The sequence below is a fragment of the Equus asinus genome, chromosome 2 (genome assembly GCF_041296235.1).
Source record: "Equus asinus isolate D_3611 breed Donkey chromosome 2, EquAss-T2T_v2, whole genome shotgun sequence".
Taxonomy (NCBI): domain Eukaryota; kingdom Metazoa; phylum Chordata; class Mammalia; order Perissodactyla; family Equidae; genus Equus; species Equus asinus.
Window position 1 is genome coordinate 16,576,968 of NC_091791.1, and position 18,303 is coordinate 16,595,270.

The following is an 18,303-nucleotide window of genomic DNA, read 5'->3' on the forward strand; positions in this document are numbered from 1 at the left end:
TTGATGAGCAGTGCCATGTCCGCGCCCAGGATTCGAACCAACGAAACACTGGGCCACCAGCAGCAGAGCGTGCGAACCCAACCACTCGGCCATGGGGCCAGCCCCAGTCGGTACCATTCTTTGACACAATGATATGGTACAAGATTTATAGTTGCATGATATAATGACTATACAATTATACAGTCTTTCTACACCAACATAAAAATCAGTTGTTTATATACAATTATTTTTTTAAATTTAAATGAAGGAAAAAGCAGCAGATGCTAAATTTTATTATTATTTCCATTTATTCATATTTCAAAGAATTTACAACATTGTCTAGAGCAGTTTGCCAATATTTTAATTTAACTCTCTGCAATTATAATTCAGTTTGCTATGCCTTACATTTTGTACTGAAATCCTTAGAAATTTTCCTTATATAACTATTATAAACTTGAGTAAGAGCCACGAGTTTTTGAGAGTTATTCCACTGGAAGGTGGTTCTAAGAATTATTTCTCAGGGGCCGCCCCATAGCTGAGTGGTTAGGTTCGTGCACTCTGCTGCAATGGCCCAGAGTTTCACTGGTTGGGATCCAGGGTGCTGGCATGGCCCTGCTCATCGAGCCATGTTGAGGTGGCATCTCACATAGCACAACTAGAAGGACCGACAACTAGAAAATACAACTATGTACTGGGGGCTTTGAGGGGAAGAAGAAGGAAAAAAAAATAAAGAAGATTGGCAATAGACGTTAGCTCAGGTGCCAATCTTTAAAAAAAAAAAAAGAATTATTTCTCAGAATTACATAGCTAGACTTGTATCCTGGAATTCTTACAAAAAATCCCTTTGAAAGAATATTATAAGTACATGACTCCACTGTAGAAATAATTAGTAATGAGAAAAAAGTTAAAAATGGTCAAAATATGATGATCCTAGAATTACAAGAATTTATTAGAATTTTAAAGTTAAATGCTAAAATATGCCAAACTGAGCATATATAGTATATTACCATTCAAGTAAGTAATGTGGAAAAGGAACGTATGTTCACATTTACTTGTGTACGTAAATAACTTTCAAAGAATGTATACCCAGAAAAACCCACCTGAAAACATTGATTGGCTCTGGAGAGTAGAGAATTGTGTAGCTAGGGAACAGGGGTGCAAATTTTGAATTTTGAAACAGATATATCACCTATTAAGAATAGATATAAAACAAAATGCAAATAAGTAAAAGGAACAAAAATGATGCTTGATTTGATAGCAATCTGCCCATGCTTACCTCCAGCAGGGAGAATGACTTCCAAAAATTTCTTCCACTACTAGAATAAAATTTTGTGATACAAAACTACCAAAGAAATGGAAAATATGTGTCTAGAAAAAAAGGGAGGGAAAAAAATCATTCCTGTCCTTAGTTACTCAAGGAACAGGAACAAATTGGCCACATGAAATGAGTTTGAATGGGCTACGAGAATAAAGAATCAGGCTTTGATTATCTGCCCTTGTTCAAAGTACTGATTATAATGTAACAGTGGATTTCAGGCTCAAAATAATTAATATAAAAACTAGCTAACATTTTCAATATTAGGTTCATTCATGAATCTAACACCACGTTCATTCAATGTACTCTAACAGTAGTTTACCTAAACATCAAAATTAAAGTATATGAATCATTTCAGTGAGTGACAATAAACAAAATTAGACAATAATTACGCTGACATCAAAAGAATTTAAAAATAAATAAAAACAATATACTATGTAGCAAGAATATCAAGTTATTTCTAGATAATGACAGTATATATTAATGCTAACTTAGCATTATTTTGAGTACAGCTGTGACTCTTGGGGATGAAAAAGAAAGAATTGCTTCTCTAAAGGGGACATCAAAATCAACCAGAGTAGGCCTTTTCAAATTATACAATTTTGAAATGTCCTCTTTGGTTGAGAATCCTGTAATAGTGAACCACTAACTATTGACACAGGTGCACAATATCTGGATGTTTCAATGTATTACCTGCTTTCATGTTCTTCTAATATGAATAATTAATATAGCTATATAGTGTTAGATGAGTAAACTAATTTTTGGACATTAATAAGAAATGCATTATAATAACTACATTCAAGTCATAATAAAATCATTTTGCTGGAAGCAGCTTTTCCTTTCAATTAGAACCAGCAGAATATATTTTAAAAGCTCACAAAGAGAAGAAATTTTAGCTCATAAAATCATCCATAATGCTCAATTCTGTGTTACATTTAAACGTGTATATAAATGCCCAAGCGTTAACAGTATATAGCTAGCAAAAAAAAAAAAAAATGTACAGTGTGTGTGGGTGGGAGCATGGTGGTAGAAAGGGCGATGCTCAAACACAGATGTGAAAATTATGGCACATTCTTTAAATGGGGACAATTCCGTATTTTAAACAACAATTTACAAAATATGAATGATGTTAATATGGAATGCTGGTAACTTTATCATCTACACACTCAACTTTTAATGCATCAAATCCTACACTGTTAATATAATTCAGAGAAATTCTATTTCTATCATTCCACACAAGATCATACACCATTGCTTTGACAAAGATATTTTAGCAAAAGCATTGCAAAGTCAGATAAAGAAAATTCTTCTTTTACTAAGCAGGTATTTAGATGAAAGATAGAGAACATACTAGTCCCAGTCATCTAGTAGATTTAATAAAATGAAAATGGCTTTCCCTTTTAAACTTCTGTTTTCTTTTTTATATGGACCACATAAACGATTGTAAATGAAAATCGGATATGTCAGACTTCAAGGAGAAGACATAATTTCCTTGTTTTGCTGTACTATATTAAGCAAGACTCTATTTACATTACACAACACCAAAACTAAATAGTTACAATGCGTGATTTTTTGTTTTAAGTTCAATCAACTATATGTTTGCCTTACCTACATGATTTAGTAACTATTATCTAGTGCACAAGTGGGAGGATTCGTTTTAGACTGAAGCATTGAAAATAATGCTTTCCTCCACAGAAAAGGCAAGAAAATAGAGTACATATAGTTTACAGGAACAAAGGTGCTGTTGAAGCAAAGATCCTCTTGGTTATCTATGCTTGGTGCTTTAAGTTTTCTCATTCTCCTATTTTTTCTCTCTCTTTTTCTTTCCTTTTTTTAACAGTTATATTGAGATATTAAAATACAATACAATTCATCCATTTAAAGCGTAAATTAAATGGTATTTAGTATATTCACAGAGCTGTGCAACAATCACCACAATCACCACAATCTAATTTTAGAACATTTTCATCACCCCCAAAAGAAACTCTGTGCCTATTATCAATCACTCGCCATCTGGTCCCCCACTCCTCCTACCCACCAGCCACTCACAGCCCAAGACAACCATGAACTTACTTTCTGTCTCTATAGATTTGCCTAATGTTGTCAAGCTTCATCCGTTGTTATAGCATGCATCAGTGCTTCACTCCTTTTAAATACAGGATAATATTCCATTTACAAACACACTGCATTTTATTTATACATTCATCTGTTGATGGACATTTCAGATATTTCCATTTTGGGGCTTTTCTGAACAACCTGCTGTGAACACTTGTGTACAAATTTTTGCGTGGACCTCGGTTTTCATTTCTCTTCAGTGCATACCTGGGAGTGGAATTGCTGGGTCATAAGGAAACTTAACTTTTTGAGGAATTGCTAGACTGTATTATGAGGTGGCTGCACCATTTTATATACTCAATAACAATGTATGAGGAATTCAATTTCTCCACATCCTCACTTCATTTTTTTATCATTTATTATTGGTGATACATTATTTATTCATGATAAGTGGTGACGATTATCAGTGACTAACATATATCACTATTGATCATAATGATCCTTTGTTGTTAGCGCTGTTGAGTAGATTCCAAATCCTAGTGCCCCTGTACAGCAGAGAGGAACACTGCCCAGTCTTTTTGCACCATCCTCTCATCTTCCAGCATTATATCAGACAATGCTCCACTGCTATTCATAGAGTTTCATGGCAAATTTTTCAGGAAATAGGCGGCCAGGTCCTTCTTCCTAGTCTTAGTCTGGGAGCTCCACTGAAACCTGTCTACCATGGATGACCCTGATGTTTGAAATACTAGTGGCATAGCTTTCAGCATCACAGCAACAGGCAGCCACCACAGTATGACAACCCACAGATGGGAGGCATGGTTTCCTGACTGGGAAATGAACCCGGACCATGGCAGTGAGAACACTGAAGCTTAACCACTAGACCACCAAATAAACATCCTAGTGGGTATGAAGTGGTATCTCATTGTGGCTTTTATTTTTATTTCCCTGATGGCTAATGGTGCTGAGTATCTTTTCATGTATTTATTGGCCATGTATATATCTTATATGGAGAAATGCCCATTCATAATCCTTTGTCTATTTTTAATTGAATAATTTTTCTTTTTATTATTGAGTTGCAAGAGATCTTTATATATTTAGATACAAGTATCCTATTAGATATATGATTTGTAAACATTGTCTCTCACTCTTTAGATTGTCTTTTCACTTTCTTGATGGTGTTCTTTGAAGCACGTTTTTAATTTTGATGAATTGCAATTCATTTTTTTCCTTTTGTTACTTATGCTTTTGGTGTCATATCTAAAAAGACTTTGCAAGGTCAGGAAAATTTATTTCTGTGATTTCTTCTGAGTATTTTATAGTTTTAGCTTTTACATGTAGGTATATTGATCCCTATTGACAATTTTTGTGGATGGTGTGAAGTATGGGTCCGACCTCATTGTTTTGCATGTGTCTATCCAGTTGCCCAGCATCATCTGTTGAAAAGACTAAGCTTTTCCCTATTTAATTGTCTTAGCACCCTTGTAGAAAATCAATTGACTTTACATGTAAGGCTTTATTTCTAGAATCTCAATTCTATTCTATTGATCTATACGTCTATCCTGATGCCAGTAGCACACCAAATTGATTACTGTAGCTTTGCAGTAAGGTGAATTCAGGAAGTGTGAGTCTTCCATCTTTGTTCTGTTCTTTCAAGATTGCTTTGGCTATTCAGGATTCTTTGAATTTTCATGTGAATTTTAGGATCCACTTGTCAATTTCTACAAAGAAGCCAGCTGGCATTTAGATAGGGATCACACTGAATCTGTAGATCAGTTTGGGAAGAAAGGTCATCTTAACAATATAAAGTCTTCCAATCTATCAACTAGAAATATCTTTCCATTTATTTAGGTCTTCTTTAATTTCTTTCAACACGTTTTGTAGTATTCAGAGTATAAGTTATACAAAAGTATAAGTTTTTCTTTTGTTAAAATTCTCCCTAAGTATTTTATTCTTATTGATGTTATTTTAAATCAAAATGTTTTCTTAATTTTATTTTCAGATTTTTCATTGCTAGCATATAGAAACATAACTAATTATTGTATATTGATCTTATATCTTGCAACCTTGCCAAACTCGTTTATTAGTTCTAATAATTCTTTAGTGGTTTCCTGAGGACTTTTATATAGAAAACACATCATCTACAAATAGAGATAGTTTTACTTCTTTCTGTCCAATCCGGATGGCTTCTACCTCAATTCCTTGCCAAACTGCCCTGGCTGGAACATTTAGTACAGTGTTGAATAGAAATGGAAAGAATGGACATCCATGATTTGTTTCTGATCTTAGGGGGAAAGAGTTCTTTAAGTATGATGCTAGCTATGGGTTTTTCATAGATGCCCTTCATCAGGGTGAGGAAGTTCCCTTTCATTCCTAGTTTGTTGAGGGGTTTTATAATGAAAAGCTGTTGGATTTTGTCAAATGATTTTCTACCACCTGTTGAGATTCTCATGTGGTTAATGTCCTTTATTCTATTGATATAGTGTATTATATGGACTGATTTTCATATGTTGAGCCAATCTTGCATTCACGGGATAAATCCCACTTGCTGCATAATCTTTTTGTATGTTGTTAGTTTTGGTTTGCTAGTATGTTGCTGAGGACTTTTCTGTCTGTATTCATACGGGATATTGGTCTGTACTTTTCTTGTGATGTCTTAGTCTATATTTGGTACCAGGATAAATTGGCCTCATAGAATGAGTTGGGAAGTGTTCCTTCCTTTTCTATTTTTTGGAAGAGTTTTTGAAGGATTGGTATTCATTCTTCTTTAAATGTTTGCTGGGATTCACCAGTTAAGCCACCTAGCTTAGACTTTTGTGAAAAATTTGTAAAACTAACTTTATTTTATAATATTTTAGATTTATAGAAAAATTGCAAAGATTTTTCAGAGAGTTTCTGTATATCTCAAACCCAGTTTCCCTATTAGTTACCATCTTGCATTAGTATGGTATATTTGTTAAAATTAATGAACCAATATTGATATATTATCATCAACTAAAGTCTGTACTTTATTCAGATTTCCTTAGAATTTAACTAGTATCCTTTTTAAGTTCCAGGATCCTTTCTACAACATCCCATTAAATTTAGTCGCCATGTCTCCTAAGCCTTCACAGTTTTGAGGAGTACTGATCTAGTATTTTTCAGAATGTTCTTCAGCTAGGACTGGTCTGATGTTTTTCTCATGATTGGATCAGGGTTATGGGTTTTTGGGAGGAAGACCAGAGATAAAGTCCCATTCTCATCACATCATATCAAAAGTACATCCTATTTTCACCATGACTAATCTTCGTTGATGTTGACCTTGATCACTTGGCTAAGGAAGTGTTTGCCAGACTTCTCCATTGTAAAGTGACTCATTTTTTACTCTTTTTACCCCATTCTATACTGTATTCTTTGCAAAGAAGTCACCAAGTTCAGCTCACACTTAAGAAGTGTGGAGTTATGCTCTACTTCCTTAAGGGTGGAGTATCTACATAAACTATTTGAAATTCTTCTGCATGGGAGAAGATCAATTCTCCTCCATTTATTTACTTATTCAATCATTTGTTTATATCAGTGTGGGTTCATTTGATAGTCATTTTATACTTTGGGTTATAATCCAGTACTACTTTGTTTATTTTACTGCTGAAATTGTTCCAGCTTTGATCATTGGGAGCTGTCTGTGGTAGGTCCTGTGTCCCGTTGACATATTCCCATCATTGTGCTGTGTGTGAGTGTGCATGTGTGTGTGTGTGTGTGTGTTTGAGCACTTCCTTTCACTTTAGCACTACACAAACTCCAAACTCAGCTTGTGTATTTCCTGCTCTCAGTCTAAAATTAGGCAATTCTCCATAGAACCCTGGTTCCTTTTACTGAAAATTGTATTAGAAAGCAAGATCTGGGCACTAGTTGTGCTTGTTGAAGACAAGATGTTGATGCATCTAGTGGGAAATTTTCAAAATCACTAATACAATATTTCTGCTTGCCATAAGTCTATTCAGATTTTACATTTCTTCCTGAATCAGTTTTGGCAGATTGTGCTTTTCCAGGAATTTTCCATTTAATCTAAATTATCCAATTTTTTGGCATCTAGATGTTCATAGTGCACTCTCAGAATCTTTTTTATTTCTGGAAGGTCAGTAATAATATCCCCTCTTTCATTTCTGATTTTAGAAATTTGAGTCTTCTCGCTTTTATTCTTGGTCAGTCTAGCTTTTTTGTCAATTATTTTTTATCTTTTCAAAGAACAGACTTTTGTTTTCATTGATTTTCTCTGTTGTTTTTCTGTTCTCTATGTCAATAATTTCTTCTCTAATCTTACTTTGATATATTGCATTTTCATTTCCATTCACCTCAAAGTATTTTTAAAAGTTTCTTCAAATAGTTTTCCTACTTCTCCCTTTCTCCTTTCCTCTTGGTACTCCTATTATGCATACATTATTGCATTTACTGGTGTTCCATATTTCTCTGAAGCTCTGTTTATTTTTCTTCATTCTTTTTTCTCTCTGTTCTTCATGTTTCATAATCTCTACTGGTCTATCTTCAAGTTCATGAATTCTTTCTTCTGCCAGTTCAAATCTACTGTTGATCTTCTCTTGTAAATTTTTCATTGTGATTTGTACTTTTCAATTCCTGATTTTCCGTTAGGTTCTCGTTTTTTATAATTTCTATCTCTATTAGTATTCTATATTTGATGAGATTTCCTGTGCTTCTTTAATCACAGTTTCCTTAGTTCTTTGGATATATTTACAATGGTTGCTCTGAAGTCTTTGTCAGTTAAATCTGACAGCTGGAGACTCTCACAAGCAGGTTTGTGTTACCTTCTGTTTGTCCTGTGTATGGGCCACAATTCTCGCTTTATTTGCATGTCTCATAATTTTTTGTTGAAAAACATTGACATTTTAGGTAATAGACTGTAACAACTCTGGATAGTGATGCCTTTCCCTCTTCCACACAGGCTTGTTGTTTTTACAAGCTTATTTGTTTCGCGACTTCGTTGGGTTACTTTAGTGAAGTCTATTTTCTCTGTAGTGCAGCCTGTGATGTTGCTCCTCAGAGAGTGCAGGTTTGGGCATGTGCACAGTCACCTGGGATGACAGTGGTTTTATTAGGGGTTTCTCTGATGGTTTCTTTCCCAGATCTTTCTGTTAAGCTGTCAGTGTTCTTTGGTATCACACCCAGCTGTTAGCCTCCACAAGTTGATGACCGATTACTCTACTGTTTTTGATAGTGCCCTGGGGCTTAAATTGCTACCTAATTTGATCCAATTAATTTGGAACCCACTGTAGGATACTATCTGAGACCAGTGTTTGATTGTTCACAACCCCAGGAGGGATTTTCTTAACTTTCTCTATCCCTGGATCTTTCTGGTAAACTTGTAACTGATTTTTGGTTTTACTTGTTACTCTTATGGAGCTTTCAATATCCTCTATATTGCTTACCCACACAATCTCCATCTTTTTCAGGAGAACCATTAGTGTTGAACTTCTCTACAATTTGTTCCAAATAAAGTCTGTTCACTTAGAAAGAGCTTGGAGCTCTGTGTTCTTACAGCCTGCCTCTCCACCTGGGCTACTGCTCCAGAGTTGGTGGTGAGAACAGTGGGCCATATCTCTCTCAAATAACTCACCTATTTCATGAGGAGGGTTCTAGAGAGGTGTGGTAGCCTCCTGTGTTTTCAGATTGTCTCTCCTGGTAGGAAATCTCCACCCTTTGAGCAAGGTGTGATGAGGGCAATTGGGGCCCTGGTATTCTCAGCCTTCTGTCCCTGGGGAAGAGCTCCATTCCTACAAAAGGAGGCTTGGTGAAGGAAGAGAGCCTCAGCCAGCTGCTTCACCTAGAAAAGAACATCTGCAATACAGAACTGGGTGGGTGTGAGGTGGGGGATGAGAAATGCTGGTCATGCTGAGCTGAGAGGAGACAGGAAGAGAGCAAGTCATGGCTCAAATGCTACAGATTTGCTTTTTTTAAACTGAGATTTAGTAGATTTTCTTGAACAAATGTTTCTTTGTTTGCTGCATGCACTTAGGACAGATTCCAGAGATTTAAAATGGATGTCTAATTGTTTTTAAAATAATTTTCACCAGTTCTGGTTGTTTTTCAGTTATGGTTGTAGGACCGTGGCTCTCCTCTTGCTTCCATTCTGGAAGTCATCTCCTCCAATTCTCTCTTAATCACACTTTAATCGAGGTTTTGCAGCTATCAGTCTACTAAAATTGCTCTTGTCAGGGACGCCAATTACTTCCAAGTGGTTAAATACAATGATTAATTTTTAGTTATAATTTTATTTTACCCATCAGTAGGTTTTGAGACAGCTGATAACTCTATCCTCTTTTATATAGTGTTTCCTCAGCTTCTAGGAGCCCACATTCACTTAGCTTTTCTCCAGCTTCACAGTATTCTTTGCTGATTGTCTTCTCTCTGACTTCGTTAAGTGTCTTAGTCAGCTCAGGCTACGATAACAATACCATAGACTAGATGGCTTAAACAGTAAACATTTATTTTTGACAGTTCTGGAGGCTGGGAAATCCAAGATCAAGGTGCTGGCAGATTCGGTCTTGGAGAGGGCCATCTCCCTAGATTTCAGATGGCCACCATCTTGCTATGTGTTCACATGACCTCTTCTTTGTGTACCAGCAGAGAGAAAGTGTTCTTGCGACTCTTCCTCTTCTTATAAGGGCATTACTCCCATTGTGATGGCACCAACCTTATATAAACCTAAATACCTCCCAAAGGCCTTACTTCCAAATACTATCACATTGGGGGTTGTGGAATCAAATTAGAATTTGGGAGAGGATACAAACATTCAGTCCATAACGTTAAATTTGAATGCCTCAGGGCTTAATTCTTCTTTCTTGATGATATCATCCAGTCCCGTGGCTTTGGATGCCATCTATATTCTGTGACTCCCAAATTTAGCTCTTCTGCTCAGATCTGTTTCCTCATGTCAGAGTCAACTCGTGCTTCCTTTACTTCTCTAATTAGATGTTTAGCAGATATCTCAAAGTTAACATGTAAAAATTGAACTCCTATCCCAAAGCCAGTTTTACTTACAATCAGTTCAGTTGATGGCAACTTTATCTTTACAGTTGCTCAGGCAAAAATCTTGAAGTCACGCTTGGTTTACATTCTTTTGAAGTCACGTTTGGTTTAATTTTTTCTCACACCTCCCTGTCCTTCTAATGCTGTTATTATCTTCAAAATATACCCATAATCTGATCACTTCTTGCCTTATCCACTGCCACCTCTTAAGCCGAGCCATCACCGTCTCTCCACAGTATGCTAGTAACCTCCTTAGTAGTCTCCCTGTGTCCACAGTTGTCCATCTATAGTCTATTCTCAACACAGCAGCAGAATTATCAGTTTAAAATCAGATCCTTTTAAATCAAATCACTTAACTCCTCTGTTGAAAACTCTTCAATGGTTTTCCACCTCTCTAAGAGTAGAAGCCAAAGCAGAGTTTCAATGTCAATGGTGCATACCAGAATCAATTGTGGGCTTTAAAAATACACACATCAAGCTGAGCCTCAAAGAAATTATTTATAGCTCTGGGGGGGGGGGGCTGGACCAGTGGAGTGGCACTCAGAGATGTACAAATATATTTTTTAAGATCCACAGGTGATTCTAAAGGGCCTACTGGATTGAGAACCACTGTGTTAGAGTGGATATGAGTAGGGGGGAAAAGAATCCAAGATATACAGGAGTTGCTGTTACTAATATTAACATATAATATAATGCTAATCATTCTTTATATTACATATCAACAGCAACAACAGCTAACAGTTGTTGAAGTCTGGTAAGTAAAAGGCAGTGGGGTGAGCACTTAGCATTCATTAACTCATTTAGTACTAAAAACCTTATAAAGAAGGCCCTATCATATTTTATTGATTCTAAGACACATTTTAATATCTCTGAAATCTGATCTGTCTTACAGTCAATGAAATTGTACAACCACTGCTGGCCAGATGGCAGTTATGATACAGTTGTCATTACCTGCACAGACTTGATTATTCTAGTCAGTGATACTATGTGAAACAAACAAAACATTTTTACCTGAGTCAAAAAGTGAGTTATGAAAAATTGGACTATGAATGTGAACAGGTTTTAGTAATATCTTAATTTATTTTGCTTCTACTTTCCTTTCAATGAATATATGTGAATGATATATAATAAAGTCCATATCTAAGTAATTCTATAAGAGCCCTTTTAATAAGTATAAAAATATGTATTTTTAGTGGTAAGAGAACGCTGTGCCATAGTTTAATTGGCACTGTTTTTTCTTTCTACGTGATACATCAAATAATGATTGATGTGTCCTAATATTAGATTCAATGCAGCGTATTTCCCTTATAAGAAATTCACAGGTTTTACAATAAGTGGTCACTAGTGAACCACATCTGTTCAAACTCAGACTATTGTACAAATTCTCTGTATGGTTCAAAGAGCTTGCATTTTGGAATCTGACAGACTTAAATTGAAAACTATAGCTCTTCTATTTACAAAAGTTATAATCTTTGAGCACTGCACTCAGTTCTCCTCAAATTCCTTATATAGTTAAAAAGGAAAAATATATATCTTCTAGTGTGAGGATTAAATAATATTTTTGTAAAATGTCTAAGTCCAAAATGTCAGATCATGTTTCCTCTACTTTCCTGAAATTCAGTTATTTGTTTGTGTTATAATTATGAAATAACACAATCATCCTTCCTTATCAAAACCTACTCCCATAACCCAGAGATAATCTTGACAATTCCCTTAAAATTTCCATGTATATAATGCATGCGTGTGTGTTTGTGGGCGTGCGATTTACACAAATAAAAACATTATAAAACTATATCAAGCATTCCCCAGTTAATAAGATGTCTTTAATATCTGTAGCCTTTTGATGGCTGAGATTTTTGTTTAGTCTTTTCACTGTTGTATTCATCTGAAAATGTGCTTGAACAATAGTAGCTGTTCAATAAATATTTGTTGAATGGAGGAAAAAATTTTTCATTTTACACATATCTGTCTATCTTGTTCTTAGTTTTCAGTCACATAATATCCAATTACAAGAAAATGGAATTATTTCAAGAATCCTCTTTGAACGATGTGAAGTTGTTTTGGTATACACAAACCCCTCTATAAATATCTTTGTATGAACATATTTTGAAAAAGTAGGCAGGCATATACCTTTAGGATATATTCCTGGAAATCTAATTGTTGAGTCAAAAAATTTGTCTTTTAATTTTGATAGATAATACCTGGAGTAAACATGTTTTATTTTTGCTTGCCCAGTATAACTCTCCTTTGTTCTGAACACAAATCAACATTTTACATTGGAGTATTAGTCCTTTCTCTCTCTCTCGGTCCATGTGGATTTTATGGGGTTGAATCCACCACTCAGCTCCAGGGTGAGCATTTGTGTTGGAAATAGGGCTGCCAGATTAAGCAAATAAAAACATAGGACACCTAGTTAAATTTGAATTTTAGATAAACAATGGATTTTTTTTTGTATAAAAACACATACATACACATAAACATTGAAGACATATACATACAGATATTTGTGTGTGTGTCAGATATACAAAATTCTATGGTTAACCAGATTAAAATTTATTGAGAGGAAATCAATATTCCTGGCCATTTCTTAACCTAGGTAAATAACTGAATCTAAATTAAAGATAATGAAATTTAATAAATAAAAAATTATGATTTAGGCAAGTTTTTCATATTGTGTGTGTGTGTGTGTGTGTATATACAGTAAAAACAACGTTAAAAGCTATCTTTTCTTTTAGAAATTAATTCTCTGTAGTTATACAACAGTTCACATTTATTTCCATTACTAATTCCACTTCCAGGAAACTTTTTAATATACTATATCTCCCCCTATGGGTGACACCACAGCAAAGTAAACTGAGGTGTTCCTTTGAGAACTGTGTACGTGTGTGTATGTTTATCTCATTGAAAATGTTTTAAAGCTGTGAATTCCCTAAAACTGGGGTCCATGTTTTTTTCTTTATGTCTGCAGCATTTATCAATCTGTTTGGAATACTGTAAAAGTTCACACATCTTTGTTGAATTAGCAAAGTGGAAGCACTGCATCTACAATAAGATCTCTGGCAACAGGTTTACAAGGCAAGAGTCAGTTAACTTTCAAATCTCATGCTCCTATACATATTTGACTTCTCCATTCAAGTTATTTCTAAGTAGACTTATGCTATTTTTTAAAGCTATGATAATATAAACAATCATGCTGAACATCTGTAATTTCTAGTCTTATAGGCTAAAGTAAAAAAAATTAAAGCAACGGTAATCATTTTATTTTGCAATACAATAAGAGAAAATTAAAAGCAAAAATAAGTTAACACTGAGCCCATCAACTGCAAAGTTAGATATTTATTTGAGTGCATTATTTAATAATTGTTTAAAAACTTCTTGCTTTTTTGACAAAAGAAAATGTGTTATAGCAAGCTTTATCTAGATAAAATGCTTAAATATTATATAAAGCACAGATTTTTAAAGTACTAAGAAATTCTACAAGAAGCTGCATACAATATCCAATTAAATTTTAATTTCTCTCCCAAAATAACATTTTCTCATTACTGTCTTCACTCTGTGCACATTCCCCTCTCGCTAAATAAGTGCAGTGTCTAAGGCAGTAGAGTAACTCATTTTGTAAAACATCGCTGTGTTGCATTAATAATATTTAGATAACCCATTTACCACAAATTTAGCATCTCAGAGAATATTTTATCATTAATTATTTACCTATGACATGTCCTTAGTAAAGTAAAACAATGATATTATTACTTCTTCTCTGTTTTCATGCCCACAAACCAGTTAGGAAGGAAAGAATTAATGCATTTGCCTCTAGAAAAGTAATTTGTTACTCAGAGCTACTAGAATCCTACCTATGGATTTTAGTTTATTTTTAATTAAAACTTCAGGTTAATAACACTAAATTCAAATCCAGGTTTCATTCTGAGTGATTATGAAATGTGCAGGAAAGTTAAGATATCTATTAAAAACTGAAATTTTAGTTTAAAAATGGAGATTCCTAAGCATGACAATATGTTAAGAGACTCGTTTTAACATACACTTGCTCCTAACAAATGTTTTGTAATGTAATGACTATCTAAAATTGAATGTGCCATTGAAACTAAATGTTTTCAATGCCTCTATAATAAGCACAAGCTATACAAACCAGCTCATCCTTCTAGTGTATTATAATATTTCCACTGATCAATATCCATTTACTGTTTCCATTAATTAGCACAGCCCTCATCCCCTAAAAAAAGCTTTCATATTCCTTGTAGGGTTATCATAGAAATGAGTTTGGAGAGTCTATATGAAGAAATAATATTAAAATTGAAGTCCTTTGTAGTTTCATTTTTGTGTTCTTAAGATCCTCTGAATTCTCAGAGGTGTTATTCAAAAGGCATAACATTAATAGTCGCCTTCTGATATTAAAATTATACCACAAAAAAGCATGTGTGTGTTTATGAGAAACCAAAGCTTCAAACAGTTAAAAATAATAATAATAATAATATCCCTGGTTGAATTAACACAATATATTAAAAAAAAGTCCAAAGAGTATTTTCATTTTAAAACAGTCCTTATATTTAGAAAAGCAAGTAGTACAATTCCTGTAACAAAATTACAGAAATACTAAGAAGGATGAATCTTCTAAATAATTTTCATTTACTGTTACAGATAAATTGTCATTTTAGGTCCTCTTAGCTTTACAATAATTGATGTCAACATTTTGGAGAAAGTAACATATCCACGGAAAGAAAAAATACAGTGATCTTTTCCTTTTGGGAATATTGGAGTTAATTTAATAGTTAAAACTAAACAGAGAATCAGATAAAAACACCTTTTTACCTCCATTCACATGAAGTCTATAAATAGGATTATCATATAAGTCACAACTAGTGTAGTTAAAAGTCTTTGAGTCTCAAAGACCAAAACGACAATCTTTTAACATAAAAATTATCTAGTAATAGATCTCTGGTAGTCATCAAAATAATGCCATCTTTACTCTGGGCATCAACATATGAATGGTTTCTAAGACATTTAGAATTTTATATTTAAAAGATTTTATAAAATTAAATTTGAGAAAATTTCTCACAATATTTTTTAAGATATGATATTGTAACATGACTTCTCAACAAGACAGATTTTCTATTTTGGTAGACATAGAAAATTAAATGCAAACATTAGTATTATGTTCTTTAACAAAGACTCACTGCCTAGAAGAGTTTTGGAAAGAAGGGCATTATACTGAGGGACTGTCAGGAGGACACAGCCACATTTAGAAGCACAGGTTAGAATGGGCCCAGTGGTCCCTAACCTGTTTCTCTCCTCCTATTTCTCCCTTGTTCTCTCCATGAGCAACACATATTTTGAAAGATATTGATTTCCAATTAAAAGATAGATTCATATTTGTATTTTTTAAATTAAAGTAATATCAGCTTGTAATCTCTCTTTTAGAGGAAAGGAAGTTCAATTAGACCACTTACCCATATTCAGAAGCCAGTTAATGACAGTGTGCATTGATTTTTTTATAATGCTTATTTATACTGTTGCATTTTATAAACCTTAGAAATCAGATATTTAAACATTGCTAGTCATAATGAAGTGGGAACCCAGGATCGCTGGTTGATCCTGACTTCTTTTCTAATGATAGAGACATAAATTGTCACTTGCCCAATTCCATTGTGGAAGGCCTTCATACTGCCCGCCTACAGATTATTTTCTCTTCCTGGATCTATTTAACCTTAACAGATTGTCTAACATATGGGGAAGACTGTTTATCTTCACACAGAATTCCACTTCTTGCCAAATATTCATATATTTATATTTCATAAGCTCCTTTTCAATCAGATTACTTTTTATCATAGGGTCACACCAAGTAAATTCTCATTGATGTTGCACTGGCCTCATACAGAAAATCAGAGAGGCGGAGAGGATTGGGATGAATAATTTATTTGTGGGGAAGGGGTGTCAAGTTTGCAAATATATTATAGGTAGGCACTGATCTTTAATAAATGTTAGAAAATAGAATAATTAAGAAGAACTCAAGCCATTCACTAATTCTATAGCTTCGAATACTCTGGATTGTTTTCAAGTATCTTTAAATATAATCTTTTTGTATGTGGAATAAAGAAAGTAAGCAACTACACTGCTGCTTTATATTGTTGCACAAATTATACACATAAAAATATACTTGGAAATGCAATAGCAAATAGAATATTAATAATAATACTAGCATACTAATAGAATATAATAATACAATACTAATAAAAACAGAAACTTGCTTTTTCATTATATGAGGTATAGAACAATAAATCTACTGCACGCTTATGCTCCTCAGATGATTATATTTGTTTGTTCCTTTCAATTAATTAATATATACAAAGTTAAGAAACTATTTAATATATTTATATTGCTAGTTGTTGTCCTGTAAAAGTATTACTGTTTTTATCAATGGTAGTATTAGATTTATAAGGAACAAACATAATTAATTCCACTACAGAAATGGATCAAATTGAGGTGCACTTCAAACATACTTGGATTATCAGATAATCATGAAATGGAAAATATTTGATTACCAAAACAAAAAAATTCTAGGAGACAAAAACCAAAAATAAATGTTTATCACTCAGAATTTTCTTTTTCAAATTGCTGCAGAGACAGTTATAAAAATAAATTATGTTTTTATAGTGTAACTAATTACCTAAATTAAAGAGACTGCAGAATATTTAATCAACAGAATTAATATTTGTATTCACTATAAATTCTAACACTAATAAAAAAACTCTGTTTGCAGTGAACCAATGCTTCTACAGATACTGACTTAAAAGACAGTGGTAAAATTTGCTCTAAAGTTTAAAAAATACTGGATTGATTTGTTCAGTCTTAATAAACAAAATTGATTTGAAAATCTGTATTTGAAAGAAGCATGTTGATTAAGCACTGGAGACCCATATGTTTGCTCAAATCCTTAAACAGAAGATTAAATAATATTACTGATACCTCTCTCCGTCGAGAAGCCCAGCATGTTTGTTTGATCTTCCACACCACAGCAGCTACCAGTAATAAGGATAGAAAACAACTGGAAAATAAAACACAAATAAGTTTTGCTTAAAACATTTGAAACAGGTAATGAAATAACAAAGAATACATAGAGGATTTAAAAATATATAGAAGTAATCACTTTGCCTTGGTAAATAATTCAAGCAAAAAAAGATAAATTAGCAGTGTTTAAAGTGTTCACAGGTAAAATCAAAGTATATAGATAGAAAATAAATTTTTATATTCCTTGCTATACGTTATAGTCTATCTTGAAGATCTTTTGTGTCAGAAGGAATGTAAATTTATAATTCTGTTGGTTTTATGAAGCAACAGAAATCTATTTAGAATTGCCATTGAGTAATAAAATCTGGCAATTTTATAAATTTAAATATCACCATCTTCATTCATTTTATCTTTATTAGCAACTATTTTAGATATGAGAATATTCCAGTGGTTCTCAACAGAAGGTGATTTTGCCACCCCCAGGGGACACATGGCAATGTTTTGGAGACATATTTGATTATCACAACTGGGAGAGAGTTGCAATTTGCGTCTAGTGAGTAGAGTCCAGGATGTTGCTGGCAAAGCACAGGACTGCCCCCAACGACAAAGAATTATCCAGCCCAAAATGTTAGTAGTGCTGAAGTTGAGAAACCATGGTATATGCTAATGTTTAAATTATGAAATAATTCCATTACAATGTTTATACATCTGGTCTATACATATTAGGTACAATATGCAATAAGCTATGATAATGCAGGACACTTTGTTAGCAGTAATTTGAGACTGACAAATCTCAAAATAACAGATTTATGTGAATCTGATTAATCAGTTCCAACCACGTATCACTGTTTGTTTTCTCGTCTTTTGCTCTGTGGTCAAAGATTATGCTATAAAAAGACCAGGAATGAGCAGAC

The 18,303-nt window shown here is 33.7% G+C and overlaps 1 protein-coding gene across 2 annotated transcripts in view; it reads right to left on the bottom strand.

Annotated features, from left to right (window-relative positions):
* ATRNL1 (attractin like 1) overlaps positions 1-18,303 on the bottom strand; it is a 737,371-nt gene that overhangs the window by 360,516 nt on the left and 358,552 nt on the right. For both annotated transcript variants that reach the window (XM_014849275.3, XM_070482616.1), the window contains exon 26: positions 17,348-17,426. In XM_014849275.3, coding sequence (XP_014704761.2) covers positions 17,348-17,426 — 79 coding nt within the window. The remainder of the gene's footprint in view (positions 1-17,347; positions 17,427-18,303) is intronic.